This window comes from Eutrema salsugineum, unplaced genomic scaffold (assembly GCF_000478725.1).
Source record: "Eutrema salsugineum unplaced genomic scaffold, Eutsalg1_0 scaffold_5, whole genome shotgun sequence".
Lineage (NCBI taxonomy): Eukaryota > Viridiplantae > Streptophyta > Magnoliopsida > Brassicales > Brassicaceae > Eutrema > Eutrema salsugineum.
The window spans coordinates 7,730,358-7,751,240 of NW_006256612.1; the positions used below are offsets into that span (position 1 = coordinate 7,730,358).

Here is a 20,883-nt window from a genome sequence, read left to right on the forward strand (position 1 = left end):
ATGGCGATACTTGATGGTTATGTTGTTGATGGTCGACAATCAACGCACATCCTCCAGCTACCATCCTTATTGGGGACCAGTAGAACAGGGACAGCACAGGGGCTAAGTAATTTCCTGATGTACCCTTCGTCCATGAGTTCTTGCGCTTGTCTCTCCAACTCATTGTTTCTTGAGGGTTCATGCGATAAGGGCCCTTGTTGGGACGCGGATATCCAGGATAGTTTATAATCAGAGTCGACTGAATAAGCTGTCAGAATATCATGGAAAACTATCCACGTAATCATGTCCATGTTATATATCCATTATGCATCATCCACATCATATTTTATATGTGGATACCTCAATGAAAACATATCCACGCATTCAAGTCCATGTTATATGTCCATTATGTATCATCCACATCATATTTTCTAAGTGGATATCTGCCTAGACTTCTGATTTTTTTTAAAAATTTCTATACATATGTTTTTGAAATTTTTTTGTTTGATAAATAAACTATAGTATAATGGATCTTAAAACAATGAGAAAATAAAATTATAACTCATTCTAACAAAAAAAAATATTTTATGTCTTTCATAATACAGAAAAATACAAAATAAAATAGATGGAAAAAGATAATTACTGTTTTTGAAATCTGGGTTTTAATCTGCTATCCATTAGTTCGCATCCACCTTATCACATTCACGAAGGGCAATTTTGGATTAACAAAAAAATAAGTTACCCAATAACTATAAATATCTTTTTTTTTAAGAATAAAACTTGAAAGTGTCTTTGAATGTAAATAACTCTTTGTTTAGCACCAATTGTCTAATAAAATCTGTGTTCGACAGAGAAGCGCATCCGTATATTTCTTTCTTCTCATTATACTTTTGGTTTTTGCTTTAATAAAGATTCATATTATACAGTTTTCAGTCGATATTATAAGATCCATATTGGTCGACCGTCGATGACATGCAAAAGGAAAAATAGTGAAACTAATAAGTGACCCTTTTTCTTCTAGAAAAAAAAAAACGTTTTCCTAAAACTTTACATTAACACTACGGGTTTCAACATCACATCCATTGATCTTTCAAAATCTGAATTAATTTAATTTACATATTTCAGAATTTCGACGAGTGAACTAACTACTAAGTGAGCTAACAAAAAAAAAATGTTTTTCATTACCAAATCCGGAGCTGTTCAAGTGCCAAAAAAAAACCTTAAGGTCAAAATTGGGCTTAACTCGTAAAGCCCATAGATTTGTAGGTACAATTCTCGCGTAGCAAGAGAAAAGCAAAGTCTATAGCTCCGCGAGTCCGCTGTTCCACAATAATAGCGGCAATAATAGCATACCAAAATCCAAACTAGGGTGAGTAAGAAAAGTGAATATTTTTGTCTTTTAGAATTGAAGGTTATAGTTAACATGCTCATCGTTATTGTGAATTTTTCAAGCACTGATCTATTATATTTATAACATGGTTCATTACCGGTATATGCAGTAAAGTTTTTAACTAAGTCAATAGCTATAAATATTTCTTAGTCTTTCTGAATAGTAGACCATTGATCTGAGTTAATTAATGTCTTTTATGATGCAGCACAGATGCAAGATTCGAGTACAATTCTTTATTTCCTGACGAAACCTTAAAACAATCCTACTAATTCCTTTTGCTTTAAAAAAGGTTTCTTAAGAAAAACGCCAACTTCTTTATCTATATTTGACAAAATCATCATCATTTATCCGCTAAAACCTACCATTCTACCAAAATACAGGCCAAAATCCATAACTACAATATTTCATGGTTTATGTTGTTAAGTTTGTGACAACGTTTTTAGTTGTATTTTCTCTTGGAATTCTCCATAAGCATAGAGATACTGTTGGAGAGGTCAACGCTGAGTCCGAGTGTAAGGAGTTCTGGCTGAAACCGAATATAAACCTTGTTTTCAAGAACTATTAAACTTAAGAGATTGGGAATTGGGATAATTTCTTACTCAAAGACATTAGGATAGGTTATACATGAAAGTGTTTGTATTGAGTTATAAAAACACCCAATGAGATACAGAATTCCGTTACAGAATCGAAGCTTGTAGCATGTTAACTATAACCTTCAATTTTATGTACTAATAAAAAAAGTTATATTTAAACCCACAAAAACAAAATTCTATATTATGAGAATCAAACCCTAAAGATGGTGTAAAAGCACTACACCAACTTGATTCCATAAAGTAATTTACTGTTTATAGAATATGTACATACCATATAAAATCCAACTAATCGTCTACTTCTTTTTTTTAAAAATCAATATTTGATATTTGTTCCACAAGTATATCATTTGTCCGCCACATTTGCTATTGCATCATATTCTGATGTTGGTTAGATTAGATATTAAGCTTATCTAAACTTAAAATAGGTAATTACGTGAACATCTGGATTTTATACATGGCGGTCTGAGAGAATAATTTTGCATACATTACAACTCCAAGTCTCCAACCCTTAATTTCTTTTATTTTTTGTATGTATTTTGGTCTTAAACGTTTTTTAATAAGTTTTTTGCCATAATCAAACTTATCATGTTTTTTTTTTTTGGGTTAACAACTGATCATGTGTTATAAACAAGTTCAAGTGGCTATATAATCGTTAGATACTATTTGTTTCGAATTCGTTGCCTAACGTGAAATACGTCTGGAAATTGCATGATTTTATCTATTTTTTTCCGAGATAGTTAGGATAATCTATTTGCATATTTTCCAACCCAATCAACTTTGAAAGATCATTCACTTTTCTTTTTAAAAAATGGGTTTGGAAAAGTTGATAATATAAGTACATATTTGTTGTTTTATCATTAAAAATCAGCAACAAGCTATAGAATTTTAAGAAAATCTCCTAGATTTACAAAGCATCCACTCTAAATACTTTGTTTTTAATCAAATTTTTTCATAATAAAATCACACAATCGTCTGTCAAACATAAAGCAAAATAACAATAAGAAAAACAAAGAAGATATAAAAAGCTAGGTAAACTAAAAAATATATAAGAAGCCTTTTTTATTCCTTAGATTAATTTTGGATGTGACCATCTTAGCTTATTATTCTATATTATAAGATCACAAACTTTAGCCGAGTTTTTCTTAGTGCTCAGCTTTCCAAAGAACCACCGGTTATATCCTCCACCGTTTTCTTCGCTACCACCACCAGCAGTTGTGGCTACGTTTTCCCTTAAAATCTTCATGTTCTCTCTGTGAAACTTCCTCGCCGTGTAAGCCTCCGCCATAGCCATCCCTCCAAGTCCTGCCCCGTCTAGTGACATGTTCGATTAATCTAGAAAAATCACTAGGAAAATTATAGATGTTTTTGGAGAAAATATAACTTAAATATGGAGAGAGTTGAAAATAGAAACAGAGAGATTGTATATGTAAAAGAATTTGGTGAAAGATGAGTGTTGTTTGGAATTAAGGGAGATGGGTTGGGATGAATATATAGATGAATTTGTGGGTCCTTATTCTGTTGAATTTTATATCGTCTGTTTCCCACTTATTATATAATACGTACATAATGTAGTGGCGAATCTAAAGTATTAGTTTTATTGTTGTTTATATTTCTGGTAGTGTCTCCAGGATTATTCGTCCTCTATCCCGAGCAAGAGCGACTGAAACACATTTTTTAAAGTCTATCAACTGAAGCGAATGCTGTTAAGGCGTCTCTGTTGATTGGATAGCCAATGAATCAACTGAAGCAAAATATAGACATACATATTGGACCACATAAGTATATATCATCGTCGGCAGAACTATAGAGTATCGATTATATTAACCAAAAAATAATATATTATCATTTGTAAGTTATAAACTATCAAACTAGATATTAACAATGATGTAGAAATCTTTTTCAATGGAATTGCACATATTTTATAGTGATTACTCTGCAAGATATATGTTTTGCTCTCCAAATTATTTCTAATATATGATGCATACTGATCGTGCTCATTTAGCTAAATTAAATATCATGTTCATTTAATCATTCTTTTTTCTTTCTTTTTTTAAAGTATGTTCACATTATCATATAGTCAATAAAACGCAAATAATTTTTGTCGTTTATTGTTATCAACGGTAAAGATTTGTCAGACAACAGATACGATAATCTCTCGTTAAAATAAAGACTAAAACACGGTAGTCATACGATAAACAAAAGAAACAAATGGATTTGATGGAAATCCACGATAGATCCGGATATGATTACATCCACTTTGTACTATATATATAGTATACAAATTACAAAAAGTAGACGTATTTACGTTATTAATTAAGGTTAAAAAGACGAAAGCATTAAGCATCGAACTATTTTTGTTTTAGTTATATAATATCACAGGCACGACTAGTAATGAACATAGTCCGTCTCATGGGTCATGGCTAATGTTCGAAATCCATATAAAGCGACCATATAGTAAGAGGTACAGTACTATAACTATACACTAGCGATTTGATTAATTAGAAAAGTAGCTTGCTTAAGTATAATTATGTAATGAGTCGTGTTATAGATGCAACTACTAGAAATAAAACAAAAACACAACAGAACCTAGAGAAACACATAAATTTTGATACCTTAACTGGTTCAGTTTAACCAGTCAAAGAGAACGTTTTGTTTCAACATTATCGAATGCGTGTTCAAACGATTTTCGAGAAAAATGATTTTTGTGTTTTGAAAAACCATTACCAATTTACCACCATTTTGTTATATTAGAAAGATAGTCTCTAACCTATAAAAACTATAAATTAAAACACTCAGAGCTTTTTTTATTATAAGACAAAAATAATTCAGTTGTTAAAAAAAGGGACAAGATAGTTCGTATAATTGCCTATATGTCCTGTATTTTATCAGCTTTAGAAATTAATCAGCTATTTCTAGTTACATAAATTAAAGCAAAGTTGTTTACTTTTTTTCTCAAAATAATAGAACGTTGTTTGGAATATTTTTACGATGTTATTTTGGGTTTGTCAATTATTAACTATAAGTATCTAATTACTTATTTATACCTACGGGCGACTGACCATTGGCATATTTGAATGTTAGTGGGTCGGTGTCAATAAACTATCAATGAACTTTATCAGATATATTCAGGAAGGAAGTTATATATATACTAAATAAGTATGTGGATTTATAATGTAGTATTTATAAATTGTATAACAAAAAATAAAAATGAAGAAATAGAAAAAAGAATTAAATTACATACAAAAAATATATTTTTTAAGAATTATCAACTTAAAAACATTCACTTTTACTTTTTATCCCTTTCTTGTTATCTTTTTTTTAATTTCTTTATTTATATAAACTATGTATTTTCCTTTTTTTAACTTTGTTTTTATTTATAAATTGTTTATAAACTGTTTTTATTTTCTTTATTTTTTATTTTTTTTAACATAAATATTTTTTATTTTTTAAAATTAAAAATTAATTAAGTTAATTATACTGAATCCATCCTAAAAAAACGCTATGAAAATGTTTGCTGAACTTATTCCAACAACTTAGAGCATGTTCAGTGGGGGGTTGGAGAAAGAGTTCAGCGCGAGTTTATAGGCAGTTTTGATTAAAAAAAGAAGAAATAATGCTTATATGGGAAGGATCGGGTTTTCAGGACAATCCTGAAGACCCCAGGTTCGTCCAGGTTTGTCCAGGTGGCAAAATATCATTGGTCGAAAGTTTTTTTTTTAAATTTTGGAATTAAAAAAAAAGAAAAAAAAATTAATATCTGATGAATCCCTTTAAGAGAGGTTCACCAGTGAACATGCTCTTAGCTCATTGCTATAACAGTTGAGTTCATCCCAGCTGAGCCCATCCCAACAACGGAGCTCATCCCAGCAGACAACATAGAAAGTGTCACAAAAATCGCAAATATGAGGCTTGCTAATAAAGAATGTTAGTCTCTATAAGCAGTGATGAGAGTGAACATTAGAAATATTTACCTTTCAACTATTTTTTTTGTCAACAAATATTATAAGACTAAATGCAATAAGTATAGAGATTTACGGTTTATTTCATCTAATAGCAAAAGAAATCTAAAATTTAAAAATTAAATATTCAACAAAGACAAAAATTTCTTCCATGAAATAATTGATCGGTTGCATATGTCAATCATGTATTAGGTTGCCAACCTGTTTACTTATCTTGAAGGAAACATCAAGCTAATTCAGAAAAGTGAGACTCTTATCATCTTGTCATTTGTCATTTGTCATTTGTGCCTTGCAGCTTGCTCATGGCTATGCCCATTTGTGGAGTATACTCTGAGGTGCCATATTCTCATTCTTAAATTTCTTGAAACTAACAATTTTTTTGATTTCCTGAACTTTGTTTCAGCTCCTTAGATAAACACTACATAATGATGCTTGCTTGAAAAGAAGTTCTTACTTACAAAAGAATATCCATCCAACTTAGAAAGACTCTTGAATAGTGATTTCTTAAAGCTAGCTTCGAATGAGGATTTTATTGCATTGCTGATGCAAGTGTCTCCCAATATTGCGCAGCCTCTGAAAAAACTACAAGTAAGATTACTTCTTTGTTTCAACTCTTATTATTGAAAGAACTACAAGTAAGATTACCTCTTTGCTTCAATTCTTATTATTGAGTTATGTAATTGCTAACATTGATTTATCTCAAATTTTAGGAGGAATAAACTAAGTTGATCCATGGCAGCAGCAAAAATAAGGAACAATTTTTGGAGGTATAAAATATTTTTTTTTGTGGTGATTATTTTTGACGTGATGGCTTGTAATTTGTCTGTTGTTTTTTTATTCTAATTAAATGGTATTTTGCCCAAAAATTGCTCACAAATATAGTTTAGGTTTATATCATTTAAACACCAAAAAATATATGATGAGTTATATAATGAAGTGATATGGAAAACAGAGAAAATGAGTTGAAAAAAAAATATTAGTTTGAGTGTGAATTAAAAAAATAAAATGATGTGGAAATAAAAATAAAGTGATGTGGTTGGAATTTTTTTTTTTTGTTTCATTATAACTCAATTTAAGTTATATCGATCTCCTCCAGGCCCAAATCTATAACAGTACCATTGATGATCCGACAAAATCTAATATTTTGGATCCCTGTTATAAAGTCTCTCCATGATTTTTTGTATAATCCAACTTATTCATACAATTTTGTTGTCCATTCATGTGCAGAGAATATAATATGAAAAATTTTCCTTACTATTATAGATGGTCGAACATAAAAGAAAAATAAAGGTGAATTTTGGATTCATTTTAATTTTTTTTTTAAGTTATAAAAAATATAATTGTATCCTGTAGCAACTTTATAGGATATTTTTACGAACCATATCCATTTTCCCCTCAACTTTGAAGTAATCTCATATTTTAAAAATATTTTTAATTTAAATCGGTTTTATCAATTTTTATAGAATTTAAATTTGAATCGGTCGCACTTCCAAAAGTCCGACATAATAAAAGGAGTCCATACGATTAAATTGAATAACATTAAAAAAAATAGAACTAGGATAATAAGCCTTTGACGGGATGTATTTGTTTCTTGTTTAATCCTTGATTAGTTAAATACTTAAAACCCAAACACACAGCACTGTAACTCTACTTCTCTTTCAGTCTCCATCTCCAAAAGACACATTAGACCATCTTTAACGCTAGTATTTTAATATGGGTTTCTCATTCTATTTATAATATAAACACAAATTTAATTGAAAAATATTTTGAGTGGACAAATCATAAAGGGACAAGTGTCAAATGAGTCTAAATACCACCATTGCAGATGCTCTAATAATTTCAAATATGAGGTTTTATGTATTCCAAGAGACACCTTAAAACCTCAAATTTTGAGGTGTTGAACAATGACACCTTATATTTGAGGTTTCACTGATCAACATCTCAAATTTGAAGTGTCATCTTTTTTTATTTGTATTTTAGTCCTTTCAGTTATATGTTTTAAAAATAATCATAATAACTTTTGTGTTTATTATTTCAACTCTCATAATTTAATATTTTATCAATATTTGACATATATTATTATAAATAAATTATATATACATATAAAATTTAAAAAAATAATTTAAAATAAAAATAATACTGACAAATAGTAAAATAATACATAACATTAAAAAAACAAATACATAACAATAATATTATATAAAGCAAATTTCATACAAACTAAAATAACACAAGAAAATAAACTTACATGTTTTAGTTTATGTATTTTTTATTATTATTTATATGTAATGTTATATCAAAGTTGTATTAATTAATATTGCTTATAATATTTTTAATATATGTTTTATAGTTATTTATCAAAGTTTTATGATTTTAGTTAATTATTATTAATAGTGATGACTAAAATGCAAAGTATAATATTTTTAAGGTATCATTTTAAGGTTTATCATTGGAGAGCATCACCCTCAAACCTTAAATATAAAGTTTTTTACACTTTAAAAAATACAGTTTTAAGAAATGCTCTGATATGTCACCAAATTACCAAATACTTATCAATTAATCAACCTAAACCTAATCTCGTCTTTGTTTTAGTTTTGTTAATTTGGGTCTAGGCCCAAAAGAGCCCCATTATAATCGGAAACTGGGCTCATTGTGCGTCACGTGCGACGATGAGACACGTGATGAGAATGAATGAATGCTCACGTGATAAAGCGGAAATAGCTTAGCTGTGGTCTGTGTGAGCGGGAGAAAAAAAGACCGCTCGAAACCCACGTGCCTTCCAGGTCCATTATCGATCGCCATTGGGCCCACCACTACATTTTTTTTTAAAAAAATTATTTACTTTCTAGAAATTTGGTTGATAATCTATTTAACTGCTAGAAATTTGGTTAATCATAAACCACTTCTCTGATTAACTGCTATAAATTTGGGATTCAATTATGTTTTTTATTTTTTTATGCCTGATTATTTATGGATATTGCTTAGATTTTTTACCTGTTATTCTTCACAAAAATTTTTTTAATGACAAAATATTGAACATAAAGAAAAATATAAATGTTAATTTTGGATTCAATGTATATTTTTTTATTGCAATTATGTTTTTAAAATAAGTATATTCTGCAGAACATTTATAGGATGTTTACCAAGCACATCCTTTTTCCCTCAACTTTGAATCGACCTCATAATTTAGTTATTTATCCTATTTAAAATGTGGTTATATCATTTTTTATATTGAATTTACATTCGAATTGGTCGCACCACTACAAATCAGATATAGCCCGACATAAAAAATCCCCATTTCTTCTATCAGGGGAAAAAAATGAGACCATAGATTAAAAAGAATTAACATTAAAAAACGGAATTAGGATAAAAAGGCTTTGGCGGGATGTCTCTGTTTCTTAATTAATCATTGTCTAATACTTAAAACCCACACACACACAGTGACTGTGTACTTCTCTCATCTCCCTCTGATATTTCACCAAATTTACCAAATACTTATCAATTAATCAACCTAAACCTAATCTCACCTCCCACAAATCTCTCTAATCCCTGCTTCAATCTCGATTAACCAATCTCTAGATCCGTAATGCAGCTGAATATTTAGGCTCCCTCGATTTGAAATTCAACGACTTTTTTTTAATTATTATTTTTATTTACGGAGGAGATTTTCAGTGGAAAAAAAATAAGCTAGAGAAGAAGAGATATCGTGGCTGAAGATTCTCCATTGGTCGGCGTTATTGCTTGCTTCCGACATAAGCACCCTTCAGATCCGGACAGAGGTGATCCCCATTAATGCACAACCAATCAAGCTTTTTGAGCTTTAGTTTTGTTGTTGCTATCTTACACGAAATTAAGAATTCACAAGTGCTTCACTTTCCTTTTGGGTCTGGTGATAAGAGTCTTACTGGGTAATTGTCTCCCTGAATTTTGGGTTTTTTATTCTTCTTCTTCTTCTCTTATGGCTACTTAAATCTGGACAATACAGTCGTACGAAGTGTTCTTAGCATTTTGTTAAAGAGATAGTGGAATTTATCGCAGCTGGCTTAGCATGTCACTTGAATCGGATTTTTTTTTGTTTGATCTCAATTTTGAGCTGTTTAAGTAGATTACAGTTTGGGGCTGCTTGGATCTGATGATTAGCTAGCAATGGGGGACCTTTAGATTTTGTTTATGTCCCGCCATGTTACAGAATTATCTTCGGTTTATTTGGAATTGAGAAGTTGAAATAGTTTCAGCATGTTTGATATTCATATTTTGTAAGTCGGAAAGTTGAAAAAGATCGTAGATCAGACCTAAGTCATCTGATAGTTTGTGTGGTTTAGTGCATTTAGCCTCTGGAGATGTTCAACAGAGCTGAGTCACTTAGATCTAAGCTTGTACTGATGGTTTCATTGTTCTGTTTCTAATCTCTTTCTAGATTGTCCTATGATTGTTCTATCTAGTCTCTGTTCATACTAGGATTATTGATATACGAAAAGAAAACTGAGCTCGTTATGTGTGTGTTCGCAGGTGAGACTGTTCAGATTTTTGAGTAATGTCGAGACTGGCAAAATGGAAGCTTGAGAAAGCCAAAGTCAAAGTGGTCTTTCGGTTGCAGTTTCATGCTACCCATGTAAGTCAATTCACTAATAAACTCAAAAGGCGTCCTTTAGTAACTCTACATATCATTACTCACCTAGCGACCTAGCGCCATACTTCCTATTGTTTTTGCTTGTGTTCTTATCTTGTTAGTGGACCAGTGGTGTGCAACTATTTATTTCTGAGTAGCTCAATAAGATGTCGATGGAGCGTCCTATCTGACTGTGCACAGTGATCTGATGGGTTCTTTGTTATATTGTAAAAGGTTCCACCAGCAGGATGGGACAAACTATTCATATCTTTCATTCCTGCTGACTCTGTAAAAGCTACAGCAAAGACAACAAAAGCGCTTGTGAGAAATGGAACTTGCAAGTGGGGGGATCCGATCTATGAAACTACAAGGCTGCTTCAGGATACAAGGACCAAACAATTTGATGAAAAACTGTATAAGATTGTTGTGGCTATGGTAATACTGTATTCTTTTTTTCTCAATCTTTTCTCTTTTTCTTTTCTGACTTGTATATTTCGGATTAAATTCATGCTTTACTTTGGATTCTTATGAGATCAGGGTACTTCTAGATCTAGTATCCTTGGAGAGGCCATGATCAACCTTGCTGAATATGCTGATGCGTTAAAACCTTTTTCGGTGGTATTGCCCTTGCAAGGTTGTGATTCAGGAGCTATCTTACATGTATGGACCATTTGGCATATTTTCTCCATTTCGCACATCCTGACAAAGAGCTAGTCTTCCTTCTTAACCTTAGAAATTGATTCCTCAGCTTTTTTTCGTTTTTCAGGTCACTGTACAGCTGTTAACTTCAAAAACTGGTTTCAGAGAGTTCGAGCAGCAGAGAGAACTCAGGGAGAAGGGACCCTCAACGACCCCTGATCACAGCAGTCCTGACGAATCTTCTCGTTGCAGAACTTCACCATCTGATGAGACACTTACTCATGTTGATAAGGTCTGGCCCTTTTTTTTCCAAGCTTCATGAACGTGTCCTTCCATATTTTCACCCCAAAATTTACTTTGCTAGTAATGGATCCATGTCGCACAATATGCTAATTTGTATTTAGTGCTATGCTCACCTATTCATAGGACAACTTTTCCGCACAAATAATTTTGGTGTGAGGATGTTGACACAACTTATATTGCCAAAATCTTTGTGCAGACAAATATAAGAGGGAGTTTCAAAGAAAAGTTCCGAGATGATTCTTTAGTGGAAGAAGCTGTGGAGCCAAATTACCCTGACTTGGCATTGGGATTTGATGTCTCTTCAAACACATCAGGAAGCCTCAATGCAGAAAAACATGATATATCCAGCACAAATGAAATTGACAGCCTCAAAAGTATGGTATCTGGAGATCTGAATGGACTTGCTCAGAGCCCGCAGACAGAGAAAGACGGTCGCGAGTGGCATCATGGCTGGGGTTCAGACTATCTTGGTAAGCATAGCGATTTAGGCAATGCGAAGCATAGCGATTTGGGCAATGCGATGGAAGAGAATATCAAGCTCAAAGGTTTCGTGGAAGACATGGAATCATCAATTAATGAGATTAAAATTGAAGTGAGTTCGATGCAGTGTCATGCAGATGATATAGGTTCCAAAGCTCAAGAATTTTCTCAAATACTTATTTCAGAGATTGGTTCTGGGGATCAATTGGTCAGAGAAGTATCTGTGTTGAAATCAGAGTGCTCAAAATTAAAAGAAGAGATGGAGCGCTTACGTGACGTCAAAACACACGTTCTGTATAATAGCAAAGACCAAGATAATGTTTCCCACAATCTTCAACTAAGATGGCTGCAGGGTCTCTTAGTTGTAGAGGAAAACATTAGAGAAATTCAAAACAAAGTTTGCTATAGCTACCATGACAGGGACTTAAGATTGTTCCTCTCAGACTTTGAGTCTCTGCTTGGAGTTCTACTGGATTTTAAAAGGCAGATTGGACAGCCTATATCTCACCTCAGCACAGCACCATCTGAGAAATTCGTCGCGGCCGATAAGAAAGAGAGACGCGTGTCGAACGCCGAGCAGTTTGTATCAGGTTCTGAGTTGGACACTGATATTTATCAACCAGAACTTGATCCACTTCAATATCTTGGTATGCCTGATCTTGCTTCTCGTGAACTCAATTCAGCAGATTCTGTAAATGCCATGAGAGATAAAATACTCGAGCTTGTACGAGGGCTGGACGAGTCTAAAGCTGAACGTGATAGCCTTACCAAGAAAATGGATCAGATGGAATGTTATTACGAATCTCTGGTCCAGGAGCTTGAGGAAACTCAAAGGCAGTTGCTAGTAGAGTTACAGAATCTAAGGACTGAACATTCCACGTGCCTCTACAGTATCTCTGGCGCTAAGGCTGAGATGGATACGTTGCGCCAAGATATGAATGAGCAAACACTAAGATTTTCTGAGGAGAAGAAAACTTTGGATTCTTTGAATGAAGAACTGGATAAACGAGCTATGGTTGCAGAGGCAGCACTTAAAAGGGCCCGCTTAAATTATTCAATTGCTGTCAACCATTTGCAGAAGGATCTTGAATTGCTTTCCTCACAGGTTGTATCTATGTTTGAGACCAATGAAAACCTCATTAAGCAAGCTTTTCCAGACCCTCTGCAAAGCTTTCACGAATGCAATCAGTCGACAGATGATTCAAAGCCTGAGAAACAGGACACTCGTGATGTAAATCTCACAGAGTTTCGGAATGAGAAAAAAGGGATGAAAGAACGGCCCTTAAAGGGCGATATTCTTCTAGAAAATTTGAAGAGATCTCTTCATGTGCAAGAAGGCCTGTATCAAAAAGTTGAAGAAGAACTCTATGAGATGCACTCGAGGAACTTATATCTGGATATATTCTCGAACATTCTACAGGAAACTTTTCTTGAAGCAAGTGTTGACATAAGGAGCATGAAAGCGAAAATTGATGAACTTGGATGGCAGCTGGAGCTTTCAACAGAGGCTAAGGAAATGTTGAAGCAGAGACTGGATATTACTTTGGACGAGGTTTGCTCCCTGAATGAGGAGAAAACTACATGCATTGCCAAATGGAATGCTCTAGCTGTGCATAATCAAAGTTTAGAGGCAAATTTGCAGAATATTACTCACGAAAACCTCATCCTTCTACAAAAGATTGATGAACTGGAATCTGTAGTGTTGGAGTCCCAGAATTGGAAAACAAAATATGAGACATGCATTTGTGAGAAAAAAGAGCTTGCAGAGCTTATTGAGAAAGAAGCGCTGGAAAATGTTCATCTTCAGAAACGGTTTGCTACCATGCAGGCCGAGTTTGATGCTCTAAAAGGTAAGTTTGATGATCTGGCTACCGCAAATGGAAGTCTGCAGAAGAACTTCAGTAGTCTGAAGGATAAGTTGATGAACACATTAGGCTGCTACAAGGAAAAGCTCATTTCGTTGCCTCTGTGGGAAGGGGGAGTGGATCTTGATTTGGAGTCCCGTGATTTAATAGAGCAGCTTGATAGATTCTTGTGTAAGATATGTGAAAAAAGTTTTGTACTTATGAAAGAGAATAAAGATCTGATGCAAGAAAAATCCAAGACAGAGTTTTCTTTGAGGGCTGCAGAGTCTGATATTACGAAGCTCAAGCAGAAGCATGAGAATGATGTACAATGTTTGGTCACTAAACTAGAAGCTTCCACTGCCCGCCTCCAGAAACTTCAATTGGAAACTGAGTCTATCATGGACAAAATGAAGGTTATTACCGAAGCTGAACTAAAGTATGATAGCTGTGAAAAGGACTTTGTTTCTCGCCTTGATTATATTGAGAATGAGATTCATCTACTTGTGGCTAAAAATGAGGCGCTTGGTCAAGAGATTTCAGAATTAAGCTCTGTAACTGTTGAACATGGAAAAACCAAGCTGCTTGTGGAAGAACTGGCTGAGGAAAAAAAAGGTCTTCTGGTTTCTCTTCTGGATAAATCCCAGGAAAATTTGAGTCTTGTGCGTGAGCTTGAGAATTTAAGGACCACATTTGATCAAGAGTTGAGACTTGAACGAAGCTCAAGGCAGGAACTAGAAAATAAAATGCAAGATCTTACTTCTAAGTTGATTGCGAAAAGTTCCAAATTGCTGAGAGTTGATGAGCAAAGCTCTGAGTTGGTCCATCTCAAGCAAATGGTTTCCGATTTGGAGCTGGAGAAGGCAAATCACACTCTTCTATTAACAGGATATGAAAAATCTCTGAGAAGCTTGAATCGTGATTCATCAGATAATTTTGATCTGGAATCTCAGTTACTTGAAATGATGGAATTTTCAATAGCAGCAGATATCCAGATTGTTTTCACAAGAACTGAGTGGGAGACTTATGCTGAGGAGCACCACAAGGAATATTTTGAGGTATTGACTGCACTCAATGGCTCTCGTAGTGTTGGAGCTCAGTATATGGATGAGAATATAAAGCTGTTGACAGATATTGACTCCGTAAGATCAGAATTGAAAGTTGAGAGAAGTTTGCGAAACAAATTAGACAGCAGAATTGAAGAACTTGCTTCTGAGTTAGATGAAAAGCATTTGCTGTTGGAGAACCTTGATTTTCAGAAATCTCAAGTGAAACTGTTAAAAAAGATGGTAGCTGAACTAGAATTGGATAAGTCTTTTCAAAGTTCGGAGTATGTTAGAAATGCTCATCGGGAGTCTTCTTTTATTGAAGAATTGTTTCAATGTCTAATAGCTGCAGATGTTCAGCATATTTTTACAAAAATCCAGTCTGAGACCTATATCAGTGACCTTGCAGAACAACTTACCTGCTGCTCCAAGAGCCATCTTGAGTTTCAAAAGAAGCACTCTGATGTGGAATCTGCCCTCAACCATTGTCTGGTCAACGAAAAGCGGTATATGGAGGAAAACAGTCAACTATTGGTTAGTCTTGAAGTCTTGAAGTCTGAGCTAGAGTCTTCAATGGCTAAAAGTAGAGCTCTTGCTGATAGAAATGATGAAATGTCAGTTGAGCTTGAAGAGTACACAACTCGAGATGAGAATGCAGAAAGAAGTTACTCTGAGAGAAGCATATGTGCTCATGAGCTTGAACAATTGAAATCTCTGTTGGTTAGGCATGAAGAAGAAATAGAAAATTTGACGGTATTAAAGGCTGAGGCGGAAATTATAGCCGAGGTACTAAAAGATAAACTAGCTGAGCTGAGTGGAAAAGGTGCCAGTGAGGTTGAGACATTGAAAAATAGGTGCGGTGATCTTACTCAAAAGCTCTCTGAGCAGATTTTGAAAACAGAAGAGTTCAAAAGCTTGTCCGTCCATTTGAAAGAGCTTAAGGACAATGCTGAAGCTGAATGCACTCGTGCCCGTGAAAAGACGGACTATAAAGCCCCTTTAACTCCACAGCAGGAGTCGTTGCGAATCATTTTCATCAAAGAGCAATATGAAACCAAGCTGCAGGAACTTCAACATCAACTGACCATGTCCAAGAAGTATGGCGAGGAAATTTTGATGAAATTACAAGATTCCATTGATGAGAATGAAGCGAGGAAGAAGGCAGAATCCAGCCATTTCAAAGAGCTGGGAGATAAAATATTGGAACTGGAGGCTGATCTGCAATCTGTTATTTATGATAAACGTGAGAAAACAACAGCTTATGACATGATGAAGGCTGAGTTGGATTGTTCATTATTAAGCCTTGAGTGCTGCAAGGAAGAAAAGCAGAAACTTGAAGCTTTTCTGCAGGAATGCAAAGAGGAGAGACTGAGAATGTCCAAAGAGCTTGAATCGATGAGAGAATTAGTACAAAGTTGCAACTCTCATAAAAATATTCAGATGGAAGAACATGATAGATTACGCACGGAGGATGGTGTATCGGAGTTGGGTGACAAATATATATTTGGAGCCTCGTCAGGCGACTTGGGGAACCATGAGCATATGGAAGGTGCTTGTTTTGTTCCTACGGTAGGAACCAACAGTCCCAGGACGAAAATTCAGGTAACCGTCATTTAGATCCGTTTTGGATTAGTATTTATATAAGTTAATCTTCAAGTTTATGGTATCTTAGACCTGATATCATTGCTAGTTCTGCTCCTACTAGTTGTGTAAAAATATGCTGCACCTTCTTTATGTAATGTTATGCAAAACTAGTTTACGTGATTAATTAAGCTTGTGATGACTAGGCTACTACCGTACTACGTATGCGGATGTTTTCTGTAAATATTTCTCAAGTTAGATATTAAGCGTGTTAATGTAAATTTATCGTTCATCAGGGTGCTATTCAATCGAGCGGTGTAAATGAAAACGGTGACAGATTATCTTCCGGAGAAGCAACGGTGCTGGAAAAAGGTGGAGAAAGCCTAGCTTTGATCAATGATGATTTCAGAGCAGAGACTTTAAGGTCTAGCTTGGATCACTTAAACAATGAGGTAAATTAATTGGAGATAAAACACGGCTTAGTATTGGATTTGATGGCTAGCTGGTTTGTATCTACAAAACATATTTATTGTAGGGCCTAGCGTCACTGAAGCATCTTCTTTTTCTTTTGTCTTCTTTACAGCTAGAACGAATGAAAAATGAGAATCTAGTTCAACCTCAAGATGACAATGATGTAGACACAAGATTTCCGGGATTGGAACAAGAGCTGATACAGTTGCGTCAGGTGCAGATGTTTACCTTTTAAAGATTGTATATATTGAAGCATGTGTGTCCACTAGTCTAATGATCATCTTTCCAACAGGCAAAGGAAGAACTTCAAAGTATCTTCCCTCTAGCTCACGAAAATTTCAGCTGCGGAAATGCATTGGAGAGGGTTCTTGCACTGGAAATAGAACTCGCTGAAGCCTTGCGGGGAAAGAAAAAACCATCCATCCATTTTCAGAGGTACATGATTCAAGAATTCATCTCACTTTCTTGCCCTTGTAAAATCAAGATCATGCAGGAACGAAAAAGATATATAGTAAACCCACTGAACTTATGCCTTTTTGGTCTGAAATCGCAGCTCTTTCTTGAAGCAACACACCGATGACGAAGCAATTTTCCAAAGTTTTAGAGACATAAACGATCTAATCGAGGAAATGCTAGAGACCAAAGGCCAGTATGCATCTGTGGAGACAGAGCTTAAGGAAATGCATGACCGTTACTCTCAGCTAAGCCTCAAGTTTGCAGAGGTTGAAGGAGAGAGACAAAGGCTCATGATGACTCTGAAGAACGTTAGGGCATCCAAGAAAGCAATGCTCTTAAACCGTTCATCATCAGCAACTCTTGGTGAACATTAATGCACAGATACGTTACTATGTACATATGTCCCAAGAATGTTGAATAAGTTCCCAAGTTCTAACAGTGGTCTCATGTTATAGATAGCTTAATATAAATGTTCTTTATTCAAGATATGGGGTTCTCAAAGTGATGTCTTCTCTGCATTGTACAGATCAGAAACCCATATTCTTTATATCAGAGAATGTAAAATTTAGTTGAGAAAAACAACACAGATAACAAGTTGTTTTTATTACCAGTAAACTCGTGTTATATTTTGGTTGCGAAAGTGTTTGTTTCGGAACATATTGTATATATGTGAAAAAAAACATCCTTGCATTGCATTGCATTTTCTCGCATTGCATTTTCTCGAGTCATTTTTGATAAACAATGAAGGAAACATGAAAAATAAATGATCAACTGATATAATTAATGGATCAATAAACATTGGCCTACATAGGATATAATTAACGGATTAATCCTTCAACAATTACCAAAAAAAAAATCCTAAAATTTACAACAACAAAAAGACATCTAGAAAATAAAAATCGGAGTCCAGATTCCTTCCGAAATATAGCGAATTCTTAACAGATAAACTCCTTTTATTCATTTTTTGTTACATATTGTATATACGTAAGAAAAAAACATCCTTCAAGTATCGTAGTACATTTTCTTAAGCCATTTTTGAGAAACAATGAAGGAAAAAAAATGAAAAATAAATTATCAACCACACAAATGAAACCAAATTCTGTAAAGAAGATCATCTGTTTTCAAGTCTATGCCAATCATCCTGTATTTGAAGGAACTTCTCAAAGCTTGTTTGAAGCTATGGAAGCTGTTCTATATAAAGGAGCAATCATCACCCAGTGCTATTATCATCAAAGGATAAAAATCTCTATGATCCCAATTTACTTGCAGCTACAAAATGGTGCACGCGCATCGATTCTTCATCGGAGGATCATTTTGCAGTTTTTCTGTGGAACAGAAAACAGCATAATGAGATGATAATGACCATGATCTAAAACCTTTGAAAACTCCATAGTCACAAGCGACTACAATTAATAATCAAACAACGGGTACAAAAAAAAAATTTACCACTCTTTTTGTCTAAAGTAGGAGGACGAAGAACAACATGCATAGTGATGATCATTCCAGGAAGTTCACCAACGGGAAGCCTGGATTCAGCAAGCGTCCTATTGTTCTCCAGTATTTTCCCGGCATTGATGAGCTTCACATCATTTACACTCTTTGGAGTATTTTCTTTGTCTGCCAAATAGAGAAAAAAACACTTTTGAAAAATGCAGCTCCAACACAACCTCAAGAGAGTATATGAAGAATACAAAACATCTCAATTCTCAACCGTGAAAAGCAAAGTCAGTAGCTTTCAACAGTACACCTAAACCTTTTTATCTATTAAAGTCTCCAACTTTTCAAAGCTCAGTACCTAAACTAGACCAATAAAGCGTTCGTTATACATCAAATCATTGCAGAAAAAATGAACATTAAGAAGACAGACTTTACACAATCAAACGCAATGGAAAGGCAGAAGAACAATCAAGTAATCAAATCAAAGTGAGTCTCAACCATTAAAAAATTGTGAAGCTGTGAGAAGAAGAGAAGAATGAATGTACCTTTAGGCCATTGAGAAATGATCTTCTCTTTGAGAGAAGAAACAGTCATGGATTGATCGTACTTGCTCGGACCTATGTCGGTGCCATCTGCAAGTCTAAATTTGAGTTCTATACAATCTTCACCTGCCATGATGTTCCTATTTCCCCAGAAATATAGAAAAAAACCCAAAAAACAAAAATCTATTGAAAAAATACAATTTTTCTTCACTGTATCAACCCCTTTTTCTCTCTGGGGAATATCATCGAACACTAAACAGGATTGTTCACCAATCCAATTACGACAAAACCCCAAAACAGAGAAAAAAAAACTAATTTGTTTCTTTTGACTGTGTATCAAGGATCAGCCGTTTGTGAAGAACAGATCCAAATATAATTGAGGAACTTTCTGATTAAGAAAATAAGAAAAATAAAGAAGAAGAAGAATCGAAAGAAGAAGAAGAAGAAGAAAAGAGAGACACTTTGGTTGAAAGGCTGTCTTTGAGCAGCAAAATTAATTTTTGGGTTTTCTTGGTAAAGTGAGATTCTTCTAATCCTCCTACCTGAATCCTTCATTTGACTTTTCTACCCCCTCGTTTTCCCGTTAATCTCAGTTTAAGCTGGCTATTTTTTATTTAAAATTATTACTGAGATTTTGTAACAAAAATGTACTAGTTTATTCCATTCTATAGAGTTGTGAATTAACCTAGATTGTGTGCTGATTGGTGATATATATTAACACTCTAATAAGAATATATTCGAAATGATACAATTACTTATAGGTACTCTGGCCATGTTGAATAATGTTTAAAATTGACAAATGGATTTCAATAATTTGATTTATATTTAGTGGGTATTGATACTCTTTGACATTTAATTTTTAAATGGGAAACCATTTCGTTATTTGTGGGTTCCTCCCATATCATCTCAATTATCTATACTTTATCGCATTTTGTTCCTTTAATTGATTGGTATATATGCCAATTTTATATGTGATTTGTATTAAGGGGGTAACTCTGGAATTTAAGATGAGCATAGATACACACAAAAAAATAACATTTTGTAGTTCCAAATGGTTAGAAAATGGTAGCCACCAACTATAAAAGGCTTAACTACTTTAACTAATTGAAAATGGTATTGAATAACATAATGCCTACTCATAATATGGCTATAGTTTAATGTTATTTTTTATTCTGTGGAGTTTAAGATGTGTCTTACATTCAATTTGAGTAGTGATTCTTCTTTACATCGAGCATTATAGACAAGGAACTTCGAAACTTCAAGTGATCTAGATATGAAATTAAGTGGTATTTTTAGATGAATTTTTGGTTAAATGATTTCATATTTGGAATCAGTTTGGTTTCAAAAAGTGTTACCAAAATTTGATGCTTCTCATCAATATTTCATTATATTTTGACTATTTATAATGGAAAGTAGTCCGGCTCCTATTAATTTGGTTCGGTTCAATTTCGAATGTCCTCCTAAACGCCAACCAAATATTGTTGTGTAAGTGACATTCGTTCGTGCATTCCACAAAACACCAATACAACTTTTGGATGAAATAAATAACGGGCT

The 20,883-nt window shown here is 33.9% G+C and overlaps 3 protein-coding genes across 4 annotated transcripts; 1 reads left to right on the forward strand and 2 right to left on the reverse strand.

Moving 5' to 3' along the window:
- Window positions 1-2,929: 2,929 nt before the first annotated feature.
- On the reverse strand, window positions 2,930-3,415 carry LOC18992735. The gene has a single exon (XM_024153175.1). The coding sequence runs from the start codon at window positions 3,281-3,283 to the stop codon at window positions 3,068-3,070; it is 216 nt and encodes a 71-aa protein (XP_024008943.1). The 5' UTR covers window positions 3,284-3,415; the 3' UTR covers window positions 2,930-3,067.
- Window positions 3,416-9,468: 6,053 nt separating this feature from the next.
- Window positions 9,469-17,847, forward strand: LOC18992736 (GRIP and coiled-coil domain-containing protein 2). 2 transcript variants are annotated; one of them, XM_024153385.1, is made up of 10 exons: window positions 9,469-9,829; window positions 10,431-10,533; window positions 10,765-10,965; window positions 11,068-11,190; window positions 11,297-11,461; window positions 11,669-16,444; window positions 16,720-16,875; window positions 17,007-17,108; window positions 17,187-17,329; window positions 17,448-17,847. In XM_024153385.1, exons 2-10 carry the CDS (start codon window positions 10,456-10,458, stop codon window positions 17,722-17,724), a joined length of 6,021 nt encoding a protein of 2,006 aa, XP_024009153.1. In that variant the 5' UTR covers window positions 9,469-9,829; window positions 10,431-10,455; the 3' UTR covers window positions 17,725-17,847. The 2 variants fall into 2 exon arrangements, with proteins under 2 accessions (XP_024009153.1, XP_006416235.1); XM_006416172.2 differs by having other exon boundaries at window positions 9,469-9,700.
- A 423-nt stretch (window positions 17,848-18,270) lies between these two features.
- Window positions 18,271-19,960, reverse strand: LOC18992737 (membrane-anchored ubiquitin-fold protein 6). The gene is made up of 3 exons (XM_006416173.2): window positions 19,333-19,960; window positions 18,797-18,967; window positions 18,271-18,675 (listed from the first exon to the last, which is right to left on the reverse strand). The coding sequence occupies exons 1-3, from the start codon at window positions 19,460-19,462 to the stop codon at window positions 18,620-18,622; spliced, it is 357 nt and encodes a 118-aa protein (XP_006416236.1). The 5' UTR covers window positions 19,463-19,960; the 3' UTR covers window positions 18,271-18,619.
- Window positions 19,961-20,883: the final 923 nt, after the last annotated feature.